At 34.4% G+C, this 23,646-nt stretch overlaps 2 protein-coding genes across 2 annotated transcripts in view; both read left to right on the forward strand.

Annotated features, from left to right (window-relative positions):
- The window catches only part of HELRODRAFT_82965 (hypothetical protein), a gene marked incomplete at both ends in the record, with an annotated part of 29,344 nt that extends 11,810 nt beyond the window's left edge, over window positions 1-17,534 (forward strand). Inside the window, 4 exons of the mRNA XM_009022974.1 lie at window positions 10,548-10,712; window positions 16,168-16,275; window positions 17,016-17,222; window positions 17,406-17,534. Coding sequence (XP_009021222.1) covers window positions 10,548-10,712; window positions 16,168-16,275; window positions 17,016-17,222; window positions 17,406-17,534 — 609 coding nt within the window. The remainder of the gene's footprint in view (window positions 1-10,547; window positions 10,713-16,167; window positions 16,276-17,015; window positions 17,223-17,405) is intronic.
- A 2,664-nt stretch (window positions 17,535-20,198) lies between these two features.
- On the forward strand, window positions 20,199-21,943 carry HELRODRAFT_124307 (hypothetical protein; the record flags this gene model as incomplete). The annotated part of the gene is made up of 5 exons (XM_009022975.1): window positions 20,199-20,328; window positions 20,684-20,779; window positions 21,162-21,289; window positions 21,451-21,528; window positions 21,815-21,943. Coding segments are annotated over 5 exons (561 nt in total), but the record flags the coding sequence as incomplete, so codon positions are not given.
- Between the last annotated feature and the right edge of the window lie 1,703 nt (window positions 21,944-23,646).

Genomic DNA, 23,646 nt, shown 5'->3' on the forward strand with positions numbered 1-23,646 from the left:
CCCGTTCCTCCCATTTTTTGGCAGCCTTATGAATGAAATGGCTAATATCATTTAATCTTTATTTAAAGTATTTTAATCCGAGTAAAGACTTTATTCTTATTGTCATTTCTATTTTTATTATTATTATTATTATTTATTAACTATTTAGTATTACATATTTATTTATTTATTTATTTATTATTATTATTGTTGTTTATACCAGCTACCTGTTATATTTAAATAAAGTTGATTTTCTATTATTATTATTATTATTATTATTATTATTATCGATCCACTCGTTCATTCATATTTTTCCAATTTCAATGAAATGCGTTATTATTATTATTGTTGTTGTTTTTGTTGTATTTGCTGTTGTTGTTGTTGCCGTTGTTGTTGTTGTTACATTACTTCCTTTCACACAAAAAGAAAAAAATTGATTTTTTTTCTATTCAATTTGCTTATTCTTCCACAAAGAACTGAAACACGCGCGCGCGCGCGTGTGTGTTTATGTATGTATGTATGTATGTTTATGTGTGTGTGTGTGTGTGTGTGAGAGAGAGAGAGAGAAAGAGAGAGAGAGAGAGAGATATGCAGATATAAAGAAAGAGAGAAAGAGCGAGAGAGGGAGAGCATACAAGAAGGAAAGAAGAAAAAAGAGAAAAATAGGAACAAAAAACGAAGAAAGCAATGAAAGACAAAAAAGAGAACTAAGAGAGAGAAAGAGAGAGAGAGAGAGAGAGAGAAAGAAAGAGAGAGAGAGAGAGAGAGAGAGAGAGAGAGAGAGAAAGAGCAAGCCACAAGGGCACATAAAAGAGAGCATCATAATTAGTAACGTTGTGACCATAAAGATACGGAGAGCGGAAAAGAGCCTCAAAGATTTAAATAGAGCTGCGGTCACTCATTCATGCTTTACGATTGCTTGTCCGTTAATTCTGATAGATTTATTTCCGTCCTTTCTTGGAGATGCATGTTTGCTTATGTGCGTGTGTATGTGTGTGTGTGTGTTTCTACATATACATGTGTGTGTGTGTGTGCATGCGTGTGTATATGTTGGTCTGTTTTCATTTAAATGCGATTGAATATTCGAAAATATATCAAATTTCACGTTTGCACGGTAAATTTTTTTTTTTTAGGAAATTAACGGTAATAGTTATTATGCATACAAACACACGTACATACACACAGACATACACACGTACATACACACAAACATACATAATCCACTACACCGAATAGTAGGTGTGTGTGATTTAATGCATGCTGTGCCACCACCAAATTGCATGTCTTGTTGTAGTCACATACAAATAAACAAACGAACGAACAAAGACACGAACAAACGAACGAACAATCAGACGAACGAACGAACAAACGAACGAACAATCAGACGAACGAACAAACGAACAAAGGAACGAACCAATCAACGAACCAACTATTAAAATTCAAATAAGTATGCGAAGCAATGCATGCATACGAAATTATAAGGTAGCACTTGAAACCATCAGTTGAAATATTGCTAACTAAACTTACGAACTAATGTAAATGGACAAGTGTGCAAATGTTTGAGAAAGTTAATGCTTCACATTTCGATCAATACAATTGCCTGTATGTATGCATGCATGCATGTTTGTATGTATGTATGTATGTATGTATGTATGTATGTATGTATGTATGTATGTATGTATGTATGTATGTATGTATGTATGTATGTATGTATGTATGTATGTATGTATGTTAAAACCAAATCATTGACGAATGACACCAAAAGCCAAGCGTCTGACTAAATTTGATTTTATTTGCTATAACGTCACTCAACCCCGTCGGCATTCAACTCCACATTTTCCAACACACAGACGCGCAAAAACCGCTGCAGAATGCACGAGATATTATTCATAGCAAAAAAATATTCCCTACTATCGCCTGACCTAATACTGATATTTTTACAAATCCGATTGAAAAACCCGGAGGTGATACGGTCCATGGGGCCGAGGACCTCGATACAAATCGGTAAAAACTCCATCGAGGGGAGAGCTCCGTCGTACTTTTTGATCTTCTCGTCAGATGCCCTGGTTGCAGCCAAACCGCTTTCTTTGCTAGTAAGCTGCACGTAGCGCTCAGCAAAGGTGCCCGGAACGGTAACGTCCCACGCCAAGCACCTGCCGGCTCTCCAAGGGATCAAGGTACACCCGTCAGGGCGCTTACCGTCGTGCGCCGCAATGCCCGACGGTTCCTTTAAAACCGGAATTGAGGCCTTGGAGAAAAGTCGGCACACAAAATCGTTTATGGCTGAATGTCGCTGCTGGCGACCTCCGCCCAAACGACAAACAAGACCATGATGGTATGTATGTATGTATGTATGTATGTATGTATGTATGTATGTTAAAACCAAAACATGATGAGTGGCACTGAACCGTCAAACATCAAGTAACAAATGGATTAACACTTTGATTTGTCGTTAATTGCACATGTCGGCATTCAGCTGGATATTTTCAAGCACACAGACACGCAGGAACCGCTGCAACAAGCACGAAATGTGGTTAGTTGCGAAAAACAGTTCCCTGCTGTCGCCTGATCTGACGCTGATCATTTTGCATATTTCCTTGAGAAATTTAAGGGTGTTGGGGTCCATCGGGCCAAGAACCTCGATGCATATTGGCAAGAATTCCATCGAGAGGAGGGCGTTCCCATATTTTTTCATTTTCTCGTCCGCTGCCCTGGCCGCGGCCAAACCGCATTCTTTACTTGTCAGGTTTACGTATCGTTCGGCGAGGGTGCCAGGGACCGTAACATCCCACGCCAAACATCTGTCGGCTCTCCAAGGTATTAGTGTGCATCCGTCCGGGCGCCTACCATCATGCGCAGAAATGCCGGATGGTTCCTTGAGAACCGGGATTGAAGCCTTGGAGAAGAGCCGACAAACGTAATCGTTTAGCGCTGAGTGACGTAGTTGACGGCCCCCACCCAGGCGACAAACCAAACCGTGGTGCCCAAACTCGTCCGCCCCAGCGCCACATCGGCACGTGTATTTATTCTGAATGACCAGGCCAAGTCTGAAGCCAATGGCAAATCTCACAGACTCGTCGTCAAGCCTGGTGCCCACAGAGGTGTTAGGCCACGATCTCAACCACCCACAGCTGGCAACGCTGGACATGGCCAACAAACGAGCGGTGGAAAAGTCGTCGCCGCATGGTCTTTCGCCGTATGTATGTATGTATGTATGTATATATGTATGTATGTATGTATGTATGTAAATATGTATGTATGTATGTATGCATGTATGTATGTATGTAACACACACACACAAACAAACACAAACACAGACACACATACCCCAATACTATTGGTTTATTGTGACTAAATGTCATCACTTAAAACCAATTATATCTGCGAAATTCAACGTCCTCACATTGCTTAACAGGATTATTTATAGTTCTAAGTAACTGAATTATTGTAGTACTCAACGATTTCATTCAAACGTGGTGGCGCACACACACACACACGCACACACACACACACATACACACACACTCACACGCACACGCATACTTACTCTCATTCTCTCACATACACAAACCGCACAAACGTACATACAATTCTCTCTCTCTCTCTCTCTCACACACACACACACATACACAGATAACACACACACACACACTCAGTGTACTTAAATACGTAAGAATGAACGCATCATACATTCTTTTGCATGTGACAAACATGGATTTTTTTGAATTCCTATAGGTTTTTGTCCAAAATTATTAGATTTTATAACAATAGGCTCTTCAATCTGTGTATGTTTGTCAAAGTTTGATGTCAGTTGTAATCAATAAAAATTTTTTTTTCTCTTTATTTTGTCGTTTTTACGTCAAAATTATTGCTAATTTTGTTCGGTTTTCTATTTTTTCATCCCGTTTTATTACTTTCAAATCGGTGAAACATTTTATAAAAGTTATGCAAGTTTGAGATTTTTAATCTAGAAAAAGCTTCTAAAGAATCACGCACCTCTCTCTCTCTTTTTTTTTCTCTCTCTCTCTCTTTTTCTTTCTCTTTTTTCATCTCTGAATAATACATTTTTTCTTCGTTTTTTTTTCAAATTTCAGAATATTAATGATGCATTTTTCATATTTCCCATTCTCTTGAGACGTGGTTTATTATCATTATGCGTACGGGAGTCAGAATTTTTTTAAATGTGAAGTTTGTCTTTCTTATTGCATTACACATTGTTTAAGGTATCAAGAATTACACACACACGCGCATAGCATACGCACGTACGTACACACACGCACACACACACACACACACATACATACCTACGCACATATACATTAATAATTAATAAAATTTAAAGTTTAAAAAATAAAAAACTCTTGCCAGTAACAAGCCTATGGGGACAAGCATCAAGCTGACATTCAGGTTATTTAAAAACATTTTGAAAATGTTTCGTAACATTTCGAAACTTATATAAATTTCGAGACGTTAACATACATTTTGAAACATTTCGATATATTTCTAAACATTTCGATATGCTTCGAAACATTTCGATACATTTCGGAATATTTTGAAGTGTCAACAAGATCTATATCAACACATCAAGAAATAGCTTGTGAGATTTAAATTTTAAAATCTACATTTACAGAAATTTACTTCAAACAGCAAAACCATAACTCTTTCGTTTTTATTCTCTTTTTTTCCTGGGTTTTCTCGTTTTTTTCATTATTTTTTTAATTTTTATTTTATTCTATGTTACTCCTTTAGACAATTTTTATTTTTTTTCCTATATCGTCTTTTTGAACTTTTTGTTAGTGTAATTTTTTGGCTTTGTTTTTGTTTTTTGATGTTCCAAAGACATTTTCTTCCAAAATTCAACTTCCCATGTGAATAATTTTATTAAAAATAAAATAAAAAGTTGATTTCCAAACATTTCAAGCATTCACTGTTCAAAATTCTAATTTTTCCAGGTACAATTTTAGCTCAATTAGACTTTTTTTTACGTAGGCAACCGTGCCGTAAATAAAAAAACTTCAACAGCCAATTAGACTGTTATTGTCCTTATTAAATCATCATTCAAGCAGTTTACAGGCACTTCTGTGCAATGCTAGGACTGAACAATTTAAAAAAATATTTTTTTATATTTGGGGAAAAAACGGATTCACATAAAACAAGATATATAGGAGATAGATATATATATATCATAAGATATTAATATTATATTATTAGATTTGTGTCTATGTAACTAAAATTCAAAATTGAAATTAAAAAAATGTTTTAATGTTTTTGCTGCCTTTTGGCGCTATGTAACTAAAATTCAAAATTGAAATTTAAAAAATGTTCTAATGTTTTTGCTGCCTTTTGGCGCTTGCGTGCACGCGGAAATTATTCGTGGTTGATTCACCCGGCGCATCTTGCCTCGCTCAAATTTTTGCCGTCGAAATTTTCCATTATCACTATTTGGGTGCATTCAATTAAAATATGAAACGCACACACGCCACACACACACGCACGCACGCACGCCACACACACACGCACGCATGCACGCACTTGTATTTATATCAAAATAAAAATATAATTGCATAAAAATCGATGTCTTTTAGGCAAATATTCAATTTTAACGACGTTTCTCCAGCGCAAATAAGTGGGTCCATCCATCCATCCATCTATCTATTTATTTATTTATTCAAAAAAGAGGAACTGATATTTGAAACATAAAGATTCTTCTGTCTAAGCAAACATTGCCAGTAAGGAAACCAATGTTTAGAAATACTTTAACCTCAGTAATAAACTTTTGCAAAATTGTTCGTTTATATCTCTCTCTCTCTCTCTGTTTCTCTCTCTCTCTCTCTTTGTGTGTGGGTGTGTCTTTCTTTTGATATTGTACATACATCATTCTTTCTTCTCTTTCATTTTTCTGTTTCATTCTATTTTCCCCCTCTTTCTCTCCATATTTTCTCTCTCTCTCTCTCACTCTCTATCTTTCTCATTATATTTGATCACAAATATTAATCAACTGCTATGATATAATATGATTCTGACGGTGAATTAATTAGTGTTAATTATCTAGTGCAGAAATAACTGCAGACGCCTGGCTGTATTGTGTTGTATGGAGTGGGAAGGTATGTATGGTACTGTTCGTTTATTATGTTGTAATACATTGTATTGTTTGGTATTGTATTGTATCGCAGTTTAGGGTTTGGTATTGTATTGTATTGTATTGTATTGTATTTTATTATGTTGTAGTAACAGGGTTCACACCCAAAGAGTGTGTTTGTGTGCGTGCGTGTGTGCGTGCGTGTGCGTGTGTGTGACTGTGCATGCAGATGTTGTATTTATATACAAGAGAACCTCATTAATATTAAGACTTTTTTGGGAGAGAGAACATTTTTTGTTTCTATTTCATTTTGATGTTTTTTTTTCTGACAAAGAATTCACTCGTCACTGTATGTGTGTGTGTGTGTGTGTGTGTGTGTGTGTGTGTGTGTGTGTGTGTGTGTGTGTGTGTGTGTGTGGGGAGGGGGAAATTAAAGTACATCTCAATGGCGTATATGTGCATGTTATACAAGTACCGATATATTCATGATTACATGTGTGGGTGATATGTTTATACATGTTTTAAACTATGGCTACTATATATGTATATAGCGAGTTACTATGGCAATTACTTATTCATTTCTACTTTTATACTGATATGCCATTTTCTAAATGTCATCCTAATGGCATTTTCAATTTCCTTAGTCGAAGTTTTCTTCGGAAGGGTTTTGTCTATTTTTTATTCTTTCATTTAGAAATGCTTTAATAGGAACAAAATTTTTTTTTCCAGCAAACAGGCTTCCAAAGTTTTTTTAACTGTATAAATTTTTATTACTATTTATTTTTATTATATTTATTATTTATGTTATTAATTATTATTATCCTTTCTCAGATTGAGAGATTGAGTCCGTTGAAAAAAAATAAATTTCGTGTTTTGTGTTGCGTTTGGCCATTTATTTTTATTTTAAAATTATTGTAATTACATGTTCAAAAAATTATTTTTTCATTTTTTCCTGTATAAATATGCGCGCATGTTAAAAAGCAATACGTTTTTTTACATGTAAATAGAATTGCGTGTTATAAAACAGTACTTTTTCTTACTCGTAAACAAACAGCTGTGCATGTTAGGGAGCAATTAGGTCTGAATGATGTGTATGCCGTGTCGCTGTATGTCCGGTTAATGATTGTAATAAAAAATTTCGAAACATTCATCTGGGTCACATTTTAAAGTTTTGTATATCTATGTTTCGTGTTTCGCAGTTTTTCTTTTTTTTCTATAATGTCTTGAATGGAAAACCCCATTGTAGAATGTGTTGTTTTTTAATGATTAGACTGTCTGGCTCAATAATGTTTCAGTTTTTTGGCAGAATGCATGGACGTTGGATGGGTTTGCTAGATTTGTTCAAAACTTCTTTCAATTTGAAAACATTCTACTCTCGTCATCCGGTTCAACCATTCGATAAATAATATTAAATCCTTGTGTGTATATTCATGAACAGCACCGAACAATCGAACTCAAAATTTTTTTTACAGTTCATGGGAAAAAGAATTTGATAGAGAGAAATACAAAAAGAGAGAGAAAGAGAGAGAGAGAGAGAGAGAGAGAGGCCATAGAGAGATGGATAAAGAAAAAATGATAGAGAGAGAGAGAGAGAGAGAGAGAGAGAGAGAGCAATATATTTTTCAAACTTAAGCGGCAATACATTTTCAAACTCAAATGTCGTCTGTTTGTTTGTTTGATGCTAAATGCATTAAAATACGTAATTGGAGAATTACTGAATTGGTGAATTACTGAATTGGTGAACTACTGAATTGGTGAATTACTGAATTGACAAATTACTGAATTGACGAATTACTGAATTGGTGAATTACTGTTTTTTTGTTTGTTTTTGAAATTTCAAAAATTAATTTTTTTTAAATGTTTCAGAATTTAAAATCGGTGAATACAAATTTTTACTGGATTCCTCAGATGTTTCTGTGTATGATATGATGTGCTTGCATGCCTGCATATAAAATAAATCTGTGTGTAGTGCGGGCGAACTTTATAATCAAGCATTCACACGTACACATCACACACACACATCTCACGCACGCACGCGCACACACACACACACGCACACGTCACGACATAGTTCGATCCACGCTAGCGCTCTTTAGATTTATTAAAGGAAAAATTTTCTACGTAGTATTGAATAATAAAAAATTATTCTTTTGGCGTATTTTTAGTTTGAAGTTTCCTGAAATTTGATGTAATGTGATTGATGATGGTTTTGGGATTATCGAGCAAAATGATTGATGTGTTTTTGTTTTTGGCTTTTTTCTGTTCCATTTGTGACCTATTTTTGCTCATTTTAATTATTGTTCTCTGACCATTTTTAATTTGAAGTTCACGAATGATTAACATCTGAATGAATTAATATTGATTTTTTCGGATTTTTTTCACTCTATAGTTTTTTTTTTATTTGATCTTAGCCTATTCGACGGATACTATTACATAACATGGGTCGGCAGTGACCCGTCCGTAGCGTCATCGCTAGTAAAATGCAAAAATAAGCATTTCATAGAAAGCTTACGCCATCCATTTCGTTATCGCTTTTAAAACTGGTACACTAAATACAAAATAACTACTAGCGCGCAATGAAAATAACGTGTTTGTTTGTATATATGTTCTTATCATAGCAGCATGTTTGTTTTTGTTCACCGTATGCGTATTGAGTGTGTGTACAAACAAAACAAAAACGAATTCTACACGTCTAGGTAGCTGTTCATGAGGGAGAAGATGTTGGCAGATAACGGCAGGGCTATTATACCACCCCCACACCGCCGAAGAATGAAAAATTGACTGAGCGAATGGATGAATGATCGAACGATTGAATGAATGAACAAAATTAAATACCATTAAAATTCAAGAAATGAAAAATCAATTAAATCTATACATGTTTAATGTGGGATGATGATGTGCAGTGAAATACGTGCGAATCAAAAAGTTAAAATTCAACCGAAATGAAATGAATGAATGAAAGTAATGTGTTTATTGGGACAAGAGGATAGTGTCCCTAACCTACCTATGTTAACTAAATTAACTCACTCGTGCACAATACGTTCCAATTATTCTGCCAAGTTTCACAATTACGAAGTAAGAAAGAGAAAGAAAGAAAAGGTAAGTTATTAAACAAACATTACAGTGGCAGAGAATTTAGTGTGTATGTGTTGTGGAATAGTTGGCGGAAATGACGTCATTTTATTATTAATCAACAACAAACTCCTTATTGAAAAATTTTTTCGTTCTTTTCCTTTTTTCGCATTCTTGAATATCTGTTAAAGAATGGAAAGACTTGATTTTGTAAAAAAAAAATTCAATACACTACAATAGAATACAGTACACACACACACACACACACACACACACACACACACACACACACACACACACAGACAGACATGTGTATATATATCCGCCCATGGCTTCTGCTTTCCTTTACATTGTTAAAGAAGTCCATTTGTTGTCGTTATATTTGATTGTCTAACTGTCTTGCGCCTGTCTGGCATAACAACCGTTTGCTGGGATTTTTTTTTTGGTATTTTTTTTTATTTTTGTGAGTTTTTCTCTGTTTTGGTTTTGTTTTATTTTATGATCGTTTATCTTTTTATTTTTTACGTTTTTTGATTTTTTTTTAATTTAAAGATTATTTTTTAGTAGTAGTAGTAGTAGTAGTAGTAGTAGTAGTAGCAGCAACTGTAGCTCTAATAGTTGTACCAGAAGAAACTGTCATAGTACTGTAAACTTTTAATTTACGTGAGAATTTGATTTGTAGATTTCAAGAAGTCAGTAATAAAATGTTACCAACCAGACGACTTCTTTACATAAGGTACTCAGGTTATTGTATAACATGCCGTATTTGTACGTAGTTTGTACGCATAAAATACCTGAAGTGCGTGTAAAATACCTTAGATGGAATGAGCTGTGGGCATGTCGTATTCATGATGACGTAATTTTATGACGAATAAAATTCATTTCATCGTTTAATACATTCTCCGCGTCCTTACAAATCATTTATATGATATTCATTCTCAGTACATTATGATGAAGCGGTTATAACATTAATTACTGTACTTAGTGAAAACCGATTCTGCAAATGAGTTTGTCACTGATACTACTAATGTCGCTACTTTTGTTACTACTACTACTGTCGCTGCTGCTACTACTACTACTGCAGCTGTTATTATTACTTTTCCATTACTACTTTCACTAGAAATAATACAACAGTACTACAACCACTACAAGTGGGATAATTATTTAAACTTTTCTATTGCTTCTGCAGCTGCTACTACTACGACCACCACTACTACCACTACTACTACTGCTACTACTACTACTACTACTACTACTACTACTACTACTACTAATAATAATAATAATAATAATAATAATAATAATAATAAGGATAATAATAATAATAAGGATAATAATAATAACAGGGATAATAATAATAATAAGGATAATAATAATAATAAAATGATAATAATAATAATAATAATAAAACGTCTAGGCAACCCCGGAAATGCTGATGAGGCACTTAATGGACAGAAACCTCCTCATGGACGTCAGTTACGTGCCAGATTTCTTGCTAACATACAGGACATTCTACAAACAGCCGGCCGATATCGCTCAGTACCTCACTGATTGTCTACAAGTTCCTGAAACTTTTGATAAGGTGTGTATATTATCTGTGTGTGTGTGTGTGTGTGCGTGTATGTGTGTGTGTGTCGTGTGGTGTGACGGTTTATTTGTGTTTTTGGTGTGAATGTCTTGTTTTTTCGCGGCTAGAACATTCTACGTCCTACAACAATTACACGATATCTCACTGATTGTTGCCTGATTGTATCTGAAACTTTTGGTGAGGTGTGTGTCTATCTATGTGTGTGTGTGTGTGTGTGTGTGTGTGTGTGTGTGTATGTGTGTGTGTTTGTATTATTATTATTATTGTTGTTGTTGTTGTCACCATTACCGTCATTAATGTCTTCCTAAGGCTTGAATCTCGCCTTTAAAAAAGTAAAAAAAATCAAGACAATTCTTTCATATTTAAATATGCTTTTAAGTTTTATGATTATATTATAAATAATAATTATAATTAATAATATTAATAATTAATATTAATAATAATAATATTATTATTATTATTATTTATTTATTTCTTTATTACAATTCTCTCTCAACAACGCATCACTCACGTTTCTTGCATGTGGTAGGCGGGGATCTTCTTGCATTCGAATCTGGTTACTGCAATAAAAGTGCCAGGCACTTTACCGCTACACCATCGCGCGCCGCCCATATATTTATAATTATATAACACATTTTATATCGGTGATAATTTTTGTTTTTTGGTATTTCTCATTCATAATGAATTTCTATTAGGTACATTCAAATATGACTCTTGCGTTTTGATTATTATTAATAACCTTTCTCATTACACACGCTAAAGATGGTTTCCTTAGTTTTTGTTGATGATGCTTTATATTGTGTGTGTGTGTGTGTCTGTCTGTGTGTTTGTCTGTCTGTATGTGTGTGTCTCTGTGTGTGTGTATGTGTGTGTGATGTGTGTTTGAACGTTTGCGTATATGTGTTAGATATATTTGTGAATGTGCGTGTATGTATGTTTTTGTGAATAAGTGCGCGTGTGTCTGTGAGTGAGGTCATATTTTTACATACAGCGTAATTACGTAACGCGCAATTACGTCATTACTTACGCCACGGATAGCGTTGTATCGCTATTGACGTCATCATCGCCGTCGAGTGTGTTCGTGATCTCTAATCATCATCGCCATCATGTCGTCATCACCATCGTTGGGAGTTTTCGTTGTCGTTGTTTCTTATCAAGCGTTTTAATTATGCTTTGTGAGATTTTGTAACTGTCGCTTTCATCATTTCATTGTCATCTTCATTTTATTTTTTGCTGTCCTAACTCTCAACATCATCATACAATTCATATTATCATTTCTCTCTCTCTCTCTCTCTCTCTCTTCTCTTTCTCTCTTCTCTCTCTTTTTCTCACTCTCTCTTTCTTTCTCTCTTTCAATCAAATGATCGAGTTTCCACGAAATGAAAAAATTTTTGTCATTCCGTAATACAAAGACGTCATCGTCGCATTCATTCATTCATGTCTTCAAGTCGGTCTGTTTGCGTGTGGTGGTGGTGTGTGTATTTGTGTGTGTGTGTGTGTGTGTGTGTATACGTGTGTGCGTGTGTATTTATACGTGTTTATACTACAATTATTATATTATCACTTTGTTATTATTATTTATTTATTATGTTATTATTACATCATTCGGGAACTCGGATGGATATATTTAAAAAAGAATTTTCTTTTCCGGGCTGTAACATCAATTTTCTATGAAAAATTTTAGTTGCTAAATAAAATTTTGTTTCGTATGTTTGTGTGTGTATGTGTATGTGTATGTGTGTGTGTGTATACGTGTGTGTGTGTATGCGTGTGTGTGTGTTTATGTGTGTGTAATTTATCATTCACTGCTTTTTGTTGTGTTTATTTATGCGTCGTTTGGCTGGTACATACTATATAGACATTTGATATTGTAATGAATGAATGAATGAATGAATGAAGGAATGAATGAATGAATGAAGGAATGAATGATGATGGTTTGGACGATGATGAAGAAAAGATGAGGATGGTTATAATGTTGAAAATGATGATATAGATAGATGATGGTGATAAAGATGGTGGTATTGATGATTATTATTATTATTATTATGATACAGACTATGATACAAATATCATGAGCTATAATAATGATACTGAAGATATAGATAATGACGAAAAAGGATGTGATATATAGACAAATGTTATCTTAGCAATGTTTTGGTTGCAAATTAAATAATGATCCCTGGCGGACAAACACAACACTGTTTGCCCGCAATGACAAAAAATCCATCTCTATAACGGTTTTATTGAATTTTTTTTTTTCTTCCATTTGGTTTTCTTCTTAGCTGAGCTGGTGTTGATTTTCGCCACATTCTTTAGCTCCTGACTTCATAATCGTTAGTGACGTCATCTTTAATGACATCATCTGCAACAACAATATCATCATTTGTAATTTTTTTTAACAAGTTTGAAGCTTTTTTAATGGAAATTTTGTTCTCTATTCACGCAACTCTCTCGCCAAATTTCCTACTTTGTTGATAATATCCCTTACCTAATTGCTTATTTTGTTGAATTTTTTATTCATTTTTTTCATTCCTCCGTTTATTTATTCATTCATTCATGCGTTCTTTCATTTGTTTAAATGTTCACTCATTCGTTCATTCATTTAACCAATTATTCACTCTTTCGTTCATTCACTCGTTCGTTCGTTCGTTCCGGATTTTCAAATGCTTAGGCACACATACATTTACATTAATAGGTGTGTGTAATTGTGTAATAGAGAGAGAGAGAGAAAGAGAGAGAGAGAGAGAAAGAAAAAGCATTTGTATGAGTGTAGTGTGTTTTCGTGTGTGTATTTGTGTGTGCATGTGTGTGTGTTTGTATCTTCTCTTTAATTCTCTTTGTTTCTATAAACTTTGCAGTTATATTTATCATGTGCATAGAAGTAATAGTAGTATAGAAGTAATAGAAGAAGAGGAAGTATCTATATATCCTTATACAAATTCACACGGACACGCAAACAAACAGTCATACATATACGCACGCACTCACACCTCACACAAACACACACACAAACATGCATTCCATAAATGTAATGGTTATTTGTGTGAATTCTAAATAATGCATGAATGTAAATAGCGTTTTTAAAGCTTGCCGTACAACTAATTATTTGGGATAATTGTGCTGCAGAGTGTTGTCGTTGTTGTTGCTGTCGTTGTTGTTGCTGCTGCTGCTGCTGCTGTTACTGATAATGATGAAGAAGAAGATGATGAAGATTATGAGGATGTTGTTTCGTTAACAATGGTAATATTGTTGTAGATGCGTTAGCTGCCATGTTATTCATCCTGTCGCGGGTGATGTTTATGATGATTTTGTTGATGTTGTTGTCATTTTTACTGTTATTAATAATAATGTTATTATTATTGTTGTTGTTATTATTATTAATTATATTATTATCGTTGTTATTGTTTTTCCGAAAGATTTAATGCCCTGGCATAGATTGCCATTTAAACCAACCAGCCGACCAGCCTTTATTCGACATTAATCACACGTGAGGTCCAGTTGTAAACATCAATTTGTCTTTCCATCTTATGGATGATAATATTAATGGGAACATTCTTTTATTTACCGAAGAACAAAATTCAAATGGAATCCATCGAAAATTGTTAATTAAATATTAGAGTGTGAATAAATAAAATATAAAATATAATTAATTATATATTAGAGTGTGAATAAATAAAATATAAAATATAATTAATTATATATTAGAGTGTGAATAAATAAAATATAAAATATAATTAATTATATATTAGAGTGTGAATAAATAAAATATAAAATATAATGTACGATCCCCTCATGCTCTTTGATCAACAAGTGTTTGAGAGTAAAAAAGATATATTTAAAATCGGTTAAATAGTGTTTCTGTCACAATATATATAGGCTATATGACGAGCTAATTACCGCGTTAATTAATAATAAATAATAATAACAACAACAACAACAATAATAATAATAAACAAACTAATTAATTAATTACGTAATTATAGCATAAATTTTAAGCTTACAAAAATGTTGTTTTTCCAAATTTTGCAGTTGCCAACCTTTCGCGATTATTTCTTTTTCGTAATATTTTTTTTATACAGTCGCGAAACTGTAGACGGCAGAGTATGGCGCTAATTTTTGGCCGCTGGTCAATTTTATTATCATTGTTATCTTTCATGAAAGAGAGAAGAAAGAGAGAGAATGAGAGCGAGAGAGAGAGAGAGAAAGAGGAGAAAGAGAGAGAGAGAGTTTTGACAGACTGTTGCAAACCAATCCAATTCACTTCATTCCATTATTTCTCCAAACTCATAGAGAGACAGCGTCTATAGATAGAGTTACGATAGTCGAGGTTGAATCCAAAAAGAGTCCTACCTCTATTACGTAGAGTTTGTTTCTTGGTACTTTCATTTGGAGCGCGCGTCCGTTCGATATTGATCTCTACTGGCGTTTAAGCTAGGTGGAGGCTGTATAACACCTGGAGGCACATGCAACTGCATCCTTTCATTAAGAAATGAGAGAATTTCTATTTAGTAACCCAAAAAAAATGATTTATTATTATTATTATTTATTATTATTATCATTAGTAAATTATTTATTTCGTTACCTTTTTGCATTTTCTTGGTATTTTCAATAGATTTTTTTAATACTTTTTGTTCGTGTCCATTCATACATCTGGAAATGTTCCAGTGATTTGTTTATTATCCAGAATTTTTTTACGCGTGGCCAAACACACATACGGACACACGCATACATACGGACACACGCACACATACACACGCGCACATACACACGCACATACGCACACACACACGAACGCGATAACGCTTGCGTCTTGCGACTCGAGATTAAATAGTATTGACATTTCTATTCTCCTTCCAAATGTTAAAGGATTAAGCCACTCACAAATACACACACACACACGCACACACACACGCACATACACACAAACAAACACGCACACGCACTTACATGCACGCACACATATGCACAGCGGCACGTGTGTGCACACATTTTTTAGTTAATGCTATTACTGATGTTATTTTGTCCGTAGTGTTTTATAGATGTTTTTCGTTTTTTTTAATCATGGTATGCAAAACAAATCTATATTCTTGATATTTTTTCATATTCAAAAATTACAAAAATGGCATATATTTCATCACTATGTGCAAATTTATTTGTTGTTTTTATGATATTTTTTAGACAAACAACAAACAAGCAAACAAACAAACAAAACAAACCAGCCAATCACAATCATTCAATCACCGACCAATCAACAATACAACCAACCAATCAAAAACTAGTTATTCAACCAACCAACCAATCATTCAAAAACTCAAAAACCTAACAACCGACCGACCGATGAAATCAAAAAAACAACCAACCAATCAAATTCAACAAAACAACCAACCGGCCAATCAAACTCAACAAAACAACCGACCGCAAATCGACAAATTGATGACGTCACACACAGGCGTTCGAGGTAATGCACACGTGGCTCGCGAATCATTTCATTGATTTTGAATCGAATGTCGACTTATTCAATCAGTTGGAATCCTTCCTTGGTGCACTGAGAGATAAAGTTCGTATATTCACCGCACTTATTCATGCTTATTGTCAATTATGGTTGTTTTTATTCTGGTTGTCGTTGTTGTTTTTGTAGTAGTAGTAGTAGCAGTAGTAGTAGTAGCAGTAGTAATGTATCAGTAGTAGTAGCAGTTGTAGTAGTAGTGGTAGTAGTAGCAGCAGCAGCAGTAGTAGTAGTATTAGTAGCAGTAGTAGTAGTAGATATTAATAATATCAAAGTTAACGCTTGGATTAATTGCACTCCCATCTTTCTGCTTCAATAAGCAAAAAATTTTAAGAACAATAAAATTTCCCGCCATTAATTAACGCGCCAAAAAAAAACAAAATAACGAAAAACTTTTTTCTGACATTTAATTTAATTTTTTTCCCACTACGGCTGATTAATTCTTCTTCCTTTCACCTATTCTGTGATTTTTATATTCACTTCTACTGCTGCTGCAGCTACTACTACTACTACTTACTACTACGACTACTACTACTACTACTACTACTACTACTACTACTGCTATTATTATTTGAAGTATTTATATTGCTACTACTGCCTTCAATAGTACTCATACTAAAATGTCACTACTACTGCTAATTTTACTGCTATTGCATCTGCATCTATTATCACCACTACTATCATTACTACTAGTAGTAAGATTAATAACGACAACAACAGCAGTACGATTATAATAGTAACAACAACAACAACAACAATAATAATAATAATAATAACAACAACCTCAACAGGAAGCCGACCACAACTTGACGACGCTTCACGCCATATGCAGTTGTAGCGCCCACATGCGACAGATCTTGCTCGTGCTCAAGAGTGAAGTTGAACCGCTGAACTTCGTGTTGTCCGGCGGTACTGATAGAGGGTCCGACATGATATTTGTTTGCGACGTCGTTAAGAATTCTCCTGCTGCTAAGTCTGGCCTGAGAATTGGCGATCAGGTACACGTTTTTCTCTCTTTCTCTCTCTCTCTTTCTCTCTCTCTCTCTCTCTCTTTCTTTTTCTCTTTTTCTCTCTGTCTTTTTTAATTGGTTCTCTCTCTTTTAAAATATTTTCATAGTAAATAATAATAATGTAATAATCAAATTAATTAATTTTTCATTTAAAATAATGTTTCGTGGCAGGTAATATCAGTGAACAACCAAAGTTTGGAAGGGCTGACGCTAAAGAGGGCTTATGACGTCATCCAGTCGACCAATCATCTCATGATTACCGTTAAATCTAATATCTTTGGTTTGTTTGGAATTTTTTAAATTCGCCATTATCATCATCGTCACAATCGTTATAATCATCTTCTTCATCCTAATCATCGCCACTCAACACCATCGTCGTCGTCATCGTCGTCATCAATTTCTCCTCTTCATATAGTTCTCCTGCTTATTCATTCTACTTTTAGCACTGGCTTGTTTCATTTAGTTTAATTCTTTCAAGATTTTATTTCAATGTTGATCAAACAGACTTTTTTCTTTCTAAAGGAAAGTTAATTAGGAGCGTTTCAAAGTAAATACATTTAATGAATTTTCTATGTTTGCTTGTAGGTCTCTTTCTCTTGTTTCTCTCTCTCTATCTTTCTCTCTCTCTTTCTCTCTCTCTATCTGCCTGTCTGGTTCATCTTTTTATCTATCTGTCTGTCCGTCTTTCTGTCTGTCCGTCCGTCCGTCCGTCCGTCCGTCCGTCCATCCATCCATCCATCCATCCATCCATCCATCCATCCATCCATCTATCTCTTTCTGTTTTTGCGGCTTTCAAACTTTCTCTTTTTTTTACTTTCTCTCTTTTTCTCTCTTTTTTTCCCTCTCTCTGTCTCTCTCTCTCTCTCTCTCCTCTCTCTTTCTCTCCGTTGAGTTTAAATAGCCGGGGTCATTCTAGTTGAATTTAGTTGAAACAGGCGGTTGAATTTGAAAGTATATTTTTTTTATTTTTCTTTTGTTATCTGCTGTGATTTATTAAAACTTTTAAATCATTTTATTTTCAAGATTTCGAAAAAATCAAGCGCAAATCCACACCCTCTGAATCTAACATACCGACGGCCTCAACCGCCATAACGTCAGCGACATCAACGACAACTTTTCACGCGCCTAACTCCACAAAAAACAGCAGCTATAGCGGCAGTAATGTCGCGAACATCAAACTGAATGAAATGATGACACCAACGGCAGCAGTAGTGCCGAATAGCTCAATTGGAAATGCTCAGCAAAAATATGACATCAATTCATCAGTGCTGCATAATCTGACGGCTGCGAGCCACCATCAATCTCCTCAGAAATCAAGCTCCCATTTGCAGCAACAGATCGAAATGTTGCAGAGACAACATCGCAACAAGCAACATCAACATCAGCAACACAGCAAACAACAACATAAGCAACAACATCAACAACAGCAGCCTTCGAAATTTTTTCAAAATTTCAAAATGTCTTTCAATAACGCAAACGAATTGAAGTAATTTCTCTAATTTTTCCAAGTTTTTTATTTTTCTTATTTTTTTTATTTCTCATTTTTATTTTCAATCTTTTTCTTCTCGCATCACGCTATAATAAAGTAAGATAACTGAATTATTTATAGACAGCCAATGTTTACGAGGCTTGATTCGTACATTAAAAAAATATTTCCCCCCTAGTTCTGATTCTATATTTAGCCTGAAAAACAATTCAACGTCCTCGTCATCAACGACTTCAATGGCGGCCTTGAACGATCAACAACTACTCTTTCATAACAATTTCTTTGATGCCAGTTCGAGATTATCTTCACTGACACTCAACAGCAGTGGCGGTCACAACAGCAGCGACCAAAACGCTAATAGTAGTAGTTGTAGTAGCGGTAGTAGTAATTGTGGTGGTGGTGGTAGCAGTCTGCAATCAAGCCACATAATGCCTATTGTCGTCTACAGATCCGATCAGTCTCACAAGCACTTTCTCGTTAAAAAGGTTTGTTTTGAATTTTTTTTTAAATTGTTTGTTAGTTTCATTTCTGCTTCTTATGTAAAATTTTTATGTTTTTTTTTTTATTTTTTTTTAATTAAGTAACTCTGACGGGCGTAGATTTTTTCGGCATATCATTTCTTACTTGGAATCAAACGTCTTCTCAACGATAACTAACCAGATACATGCATACAAATTTGTGTATTGAAAAAAAAATTTAAGAAAACATAGTGATAACAGAAATTATTATAAAACCTTATTTATATTAAAATAAATTAATTGAATTTTATTGATTAATTCGAAATAAGTAAATTATAGAGTAAGTAAAAAATCCAACTATAGAATACTAGAGCCGATGAAGTTATAGATATGTGCATCAAAGAGTTCGATCTGCCTGATATTAAAAGGTTTTTCGTTACGATATTTTTTTCCATTGGTTATTTTATTTTCATTTTGTTTTTTTACGAATTATTCGTAATAATAATAATAATTATTATTATTAATTATAATAATTATAATTAAAAGCCACCTATCATTGTGCCGAGTCTCGGTTGATGGCAGTGGTATCATGAAGACCAGGCAGCTGGCAAATCATTTGGATGACCTTAGTAAACTCCTCACCCTCAATTCAAGGTCGTTTATATTATTATTATTATTAATATTTTCATTATTATTAGTTGTAGTAGTAGTAGTAGTAGTAGTAGTAGTAGTAGTTGTGGTAGTAGTAGTAGTAGTAGTAGTAATAGTAGTAATGGTAGTAGTAATAGTAGTGGTAGTAAATTTTTTTTCTGCACATGTTTATTTATTACACTGAGAAATACTGAAGAAAGAATTGTAAAAAAATTAATAATAATAATAATAAAAATAATAACACTACTGACCACGCCCCCTCCCCAAAGGTTCTACCTAAGGGACAACCGCTCGACCGAACGGTTGACCCACCCCGACCTGGTCAGCATTCTCTCAGTGGAAGTTCACTTTTTACAACTGCCTTACATGGACGTGGCCTGCCATCTGACGAGCAGAGATATGGACATGTTCCGGTCAATTGACCCACTGGAGTACATAAATGACCTCTTTGAGCTGTCGGCCTCTTCTGCCAATAAGTTATCCACTTTTTCAGAGGTTTGTTTGTCCAGTGATATGGTAAATTCCTACAGGGATGCAAATACGAAAAAGTTCTCGACGGTTCTAGTTAATAAAAAATGTTATTGGCTTTCGACATGAGTATTTGATGGTTACTTCTTGATTTCTGCCTAGCGGTTGAGTATTAGCTGGATATTTTTTGAAATCTCTTCAAGAGTATATTGTTCAACATGAGCTATTTTAATTACAAATTAAGTTAATTTAATTACGAATTTTCTATAATTGGATTGAATATATTGTGAATAAATTATTATGTTAAAATATACAGTGTGGAAAGGTATGTAGGTGGTTGAATTCTTAATTGGTTTTGTTATTTTTTCACCTGTATGTGCAGATAGTGAACGAGGAGATGTTTTGGGTGATTACTGAGGTGTGTAGTGAACCTAACTCGCTGAAGAGATCAAAGATTATCAAACAATTCATCAAGATTGCTGGTTGGTTGGTTGGTTGGTTGGCTGGTTGGCTGGTTGGCTGGTTGGTTGGTTGATTGGTTGGTTGGCTAGTTGGTTGGTTGGTTGGCTAGTTGGTTGGTTGGCTGGTTAGTTGGCTTGGCTGGTTGGTTGGCTGGTTGGTTGGCTGGTCGGTTGGCTGGTTGGTTGGCTGGTTGGTTGGTTGGTTGGTTGGCTGGTTGGTTGGCTGGTTGGTTGGTTGGCTGGTTGGTTGGTTGGTTAGTTGACTGGTTGGTTGACTAGGTGGTTGGTTGGTTGGTTGGTTATCTAGCTTGCTGGCATTTCGTTTTGATGCTTATTGTAAATGTTGTTGCTATTTTTTTCGTTATTTGTTATCTAAATCAAATTAAAAAAATTTTTGACTTAGAGCGTTGCTACAAGCTGAAAAACTTCAACTCTATGTTTGCCATACTGAGTGGTTTGGGGCATGGATCGATATCCAGGCTGAAGTTGACCTGGGAGAAGGTGCCAGACAAGTATATCAAGTTGTTTGAGGTGGGGTTTTGTATATGTTTGTCGTTCATTCCTTCATTCATTCATCCATTTATCCATCCATCCATTCATCCAATCATTCATTCATTCCTTCATTCATTCATTCATTCTTTTATCCATCTATTCAATCATTTATCCATTCATTCATCCATCCATCCACCCAGGAGATGCAGGGTTTCATGGACCCATCCCGCAACATGCTGAAATACCGCAACCTCATACTCAATGCTACTCCGCCGATGGTCTGTTCATTCATCCATCCATTTTATCTATCCGTTTGTTCATTCAATTTCTTATCCCGTGCCTACCTCGTTATCTTCTAATATCATTACATATCTTACGGATTCAGCTGTTCGTCTGAACGGACGAGTGTCTGGAGACGAAAGATACGAAATAAGATATAGATAACACTGAGTTCTCTATTTCTTTTTGGATTGGTTGATTTTTGCAACATTATTCGTGATGTACGGACTCAACTGTTTTCATATCATGTCCTAACATAATATAAAACTTATTCCTCCTTTCTAGATCCCATTTTTCCCGCTCATAAAAAAAGATCTGACGTTCATACACTTCGGGAATGATTCTCGGGTGGATGGTTTGGTGAACTTTGATAAGTTGAGGATGATCGCCAAAGAGATTAGACTGATTAGTAAGATGGGTAGGCCTGCTGCTACTGCTACAAACGATGGTCACGTTTCAACGGTTGGTTGTTGTTGTTGTTGCTGATTGCAGTGTTGGTGTTGATTGAGATGTTGTTGTAGTCACAAACACATACAAACACAAAGACACAAGCACACACAAACACACGCTCACAGACAGCAAAATCATCAATGGAAAGTTTAATAAGTTCGGGTTCAAACTCCTCCCTACTCTCTGACCCCTCGACGACCCCAAACAAGAAACCGCACCATTTATTTTCGTCATCATCGTCTTCGTCATCATCCACTGTTATTACGTCATCATCGTCATCACATGCCATGTCAGCAAGTGCTAAGAAATTATACGAAGATGTGAGGGATATGTGCTGCATGTGATGATTGATGTTTATTTAATGGCGCGATGTTAATCTTTTTGGTTGATTAACTTGTTGATTGATTGGTTGATTGGCTGATTAGTTGGCAGGTTGGATGATCGGTTGACTGGCTGGCTGATTAGTTAAACTTTCTCCTAAGCTCTTTCTTTTGTTATCAATGAATGAACGAAATACTTAAATGCTCTGTGACATCTGACGACAAAATGCAAAAACGTTCTATATTTTAAATTGCCAACTTATGTTCATCTATCTGTAGTGACAATATCACCCTCATGATGAAAAATTATCCATCTCTATTTAATTATAAATAATTAGTAATAATTATAAACATAATTATAATTATTATTTCAATTATTTTGATCATAATTTAAATTCAGACTCATACATGGCGATTGGTGCACACGTACATAAGCAACATGCAGGTCATCTCCGATGAGAATAAACTCTCAGCTATGTCCGTAGCATGTGAAGGTAGAGGCATAATTTTTATTATTTTAAAATAATTTTTATTACAATTGTAATTATTGTGATTTTGTGTGTTTTTCGTAGTAAATATTGTAATTTTTTTAGTTGATTTTAATTCTTTTAGAAGGATTATTATGGATGAATGAAGAGATAATTTAATATAAACAATTGTATTGTTAAGCTTCATTGTGATATGGAAAGCAAGTTTGTATGTGAATAATTTCTGGTTTCCTTCTCTCTCTCTCTCTCTCTCTCTCTTTCGCTTTCTCTTTCGCTTTCTCTCTTTCTCTTTTTTTCTCTCGCTATCTCATTTCTTCATTCATTAGTATTAGAATTAATTCACATTTACTAATCTTTATTTTTGATACATTTCCGTTGCATCGCGCTGTATCATTTTCACGCCGCCTTCAATTATTCAGTTTTTAGTGTCATACATACTTACTTATTTGCGTTATTCATTATTTTATTTATTTGTTTATTTATTTGTTTATTTATTTGTTTATTTATTTGTTTATTTATTTGTTTATTTATTTGGTTATTTATTCATCAAATTTTAAGTCATTTATTTAAATTATAATATTTTTTATTCAACTCTATTCAAACTCAGGCGACTTAAATGTAATAGGGGAAATTTATTAATTGTTATGCAGGGAAATCTACGAAAAAATCTCACTCTCCTTTCACGCCAAACTTTTTGCTTACGTCATCAACTACGTCATCATCGTTATCATCAACATCGTCATCGTCATCATCATCGTCGCAAATTCCTCTGACCAGTGGCCCGAAATTTGGTTTGTCGAATGACGATACAGTTTTTGCTCATAATTTTTTTATAATTATTTTTAAATTAATTTTCTCT

Source organism: Helobdella robusta (assembly GCF_000326865.2).
Source record: "Helobdella robusta unplaced genomic scaffold HELROscaffold_34, whole genome shotgun sequence".
Taxonomy (NCBI): Eukaryota; Metazoa; Annelida; class Clitellata; order Rhynchobdellida; family Glossiphoniidae; genus Helobdella; species Helobdella robusta.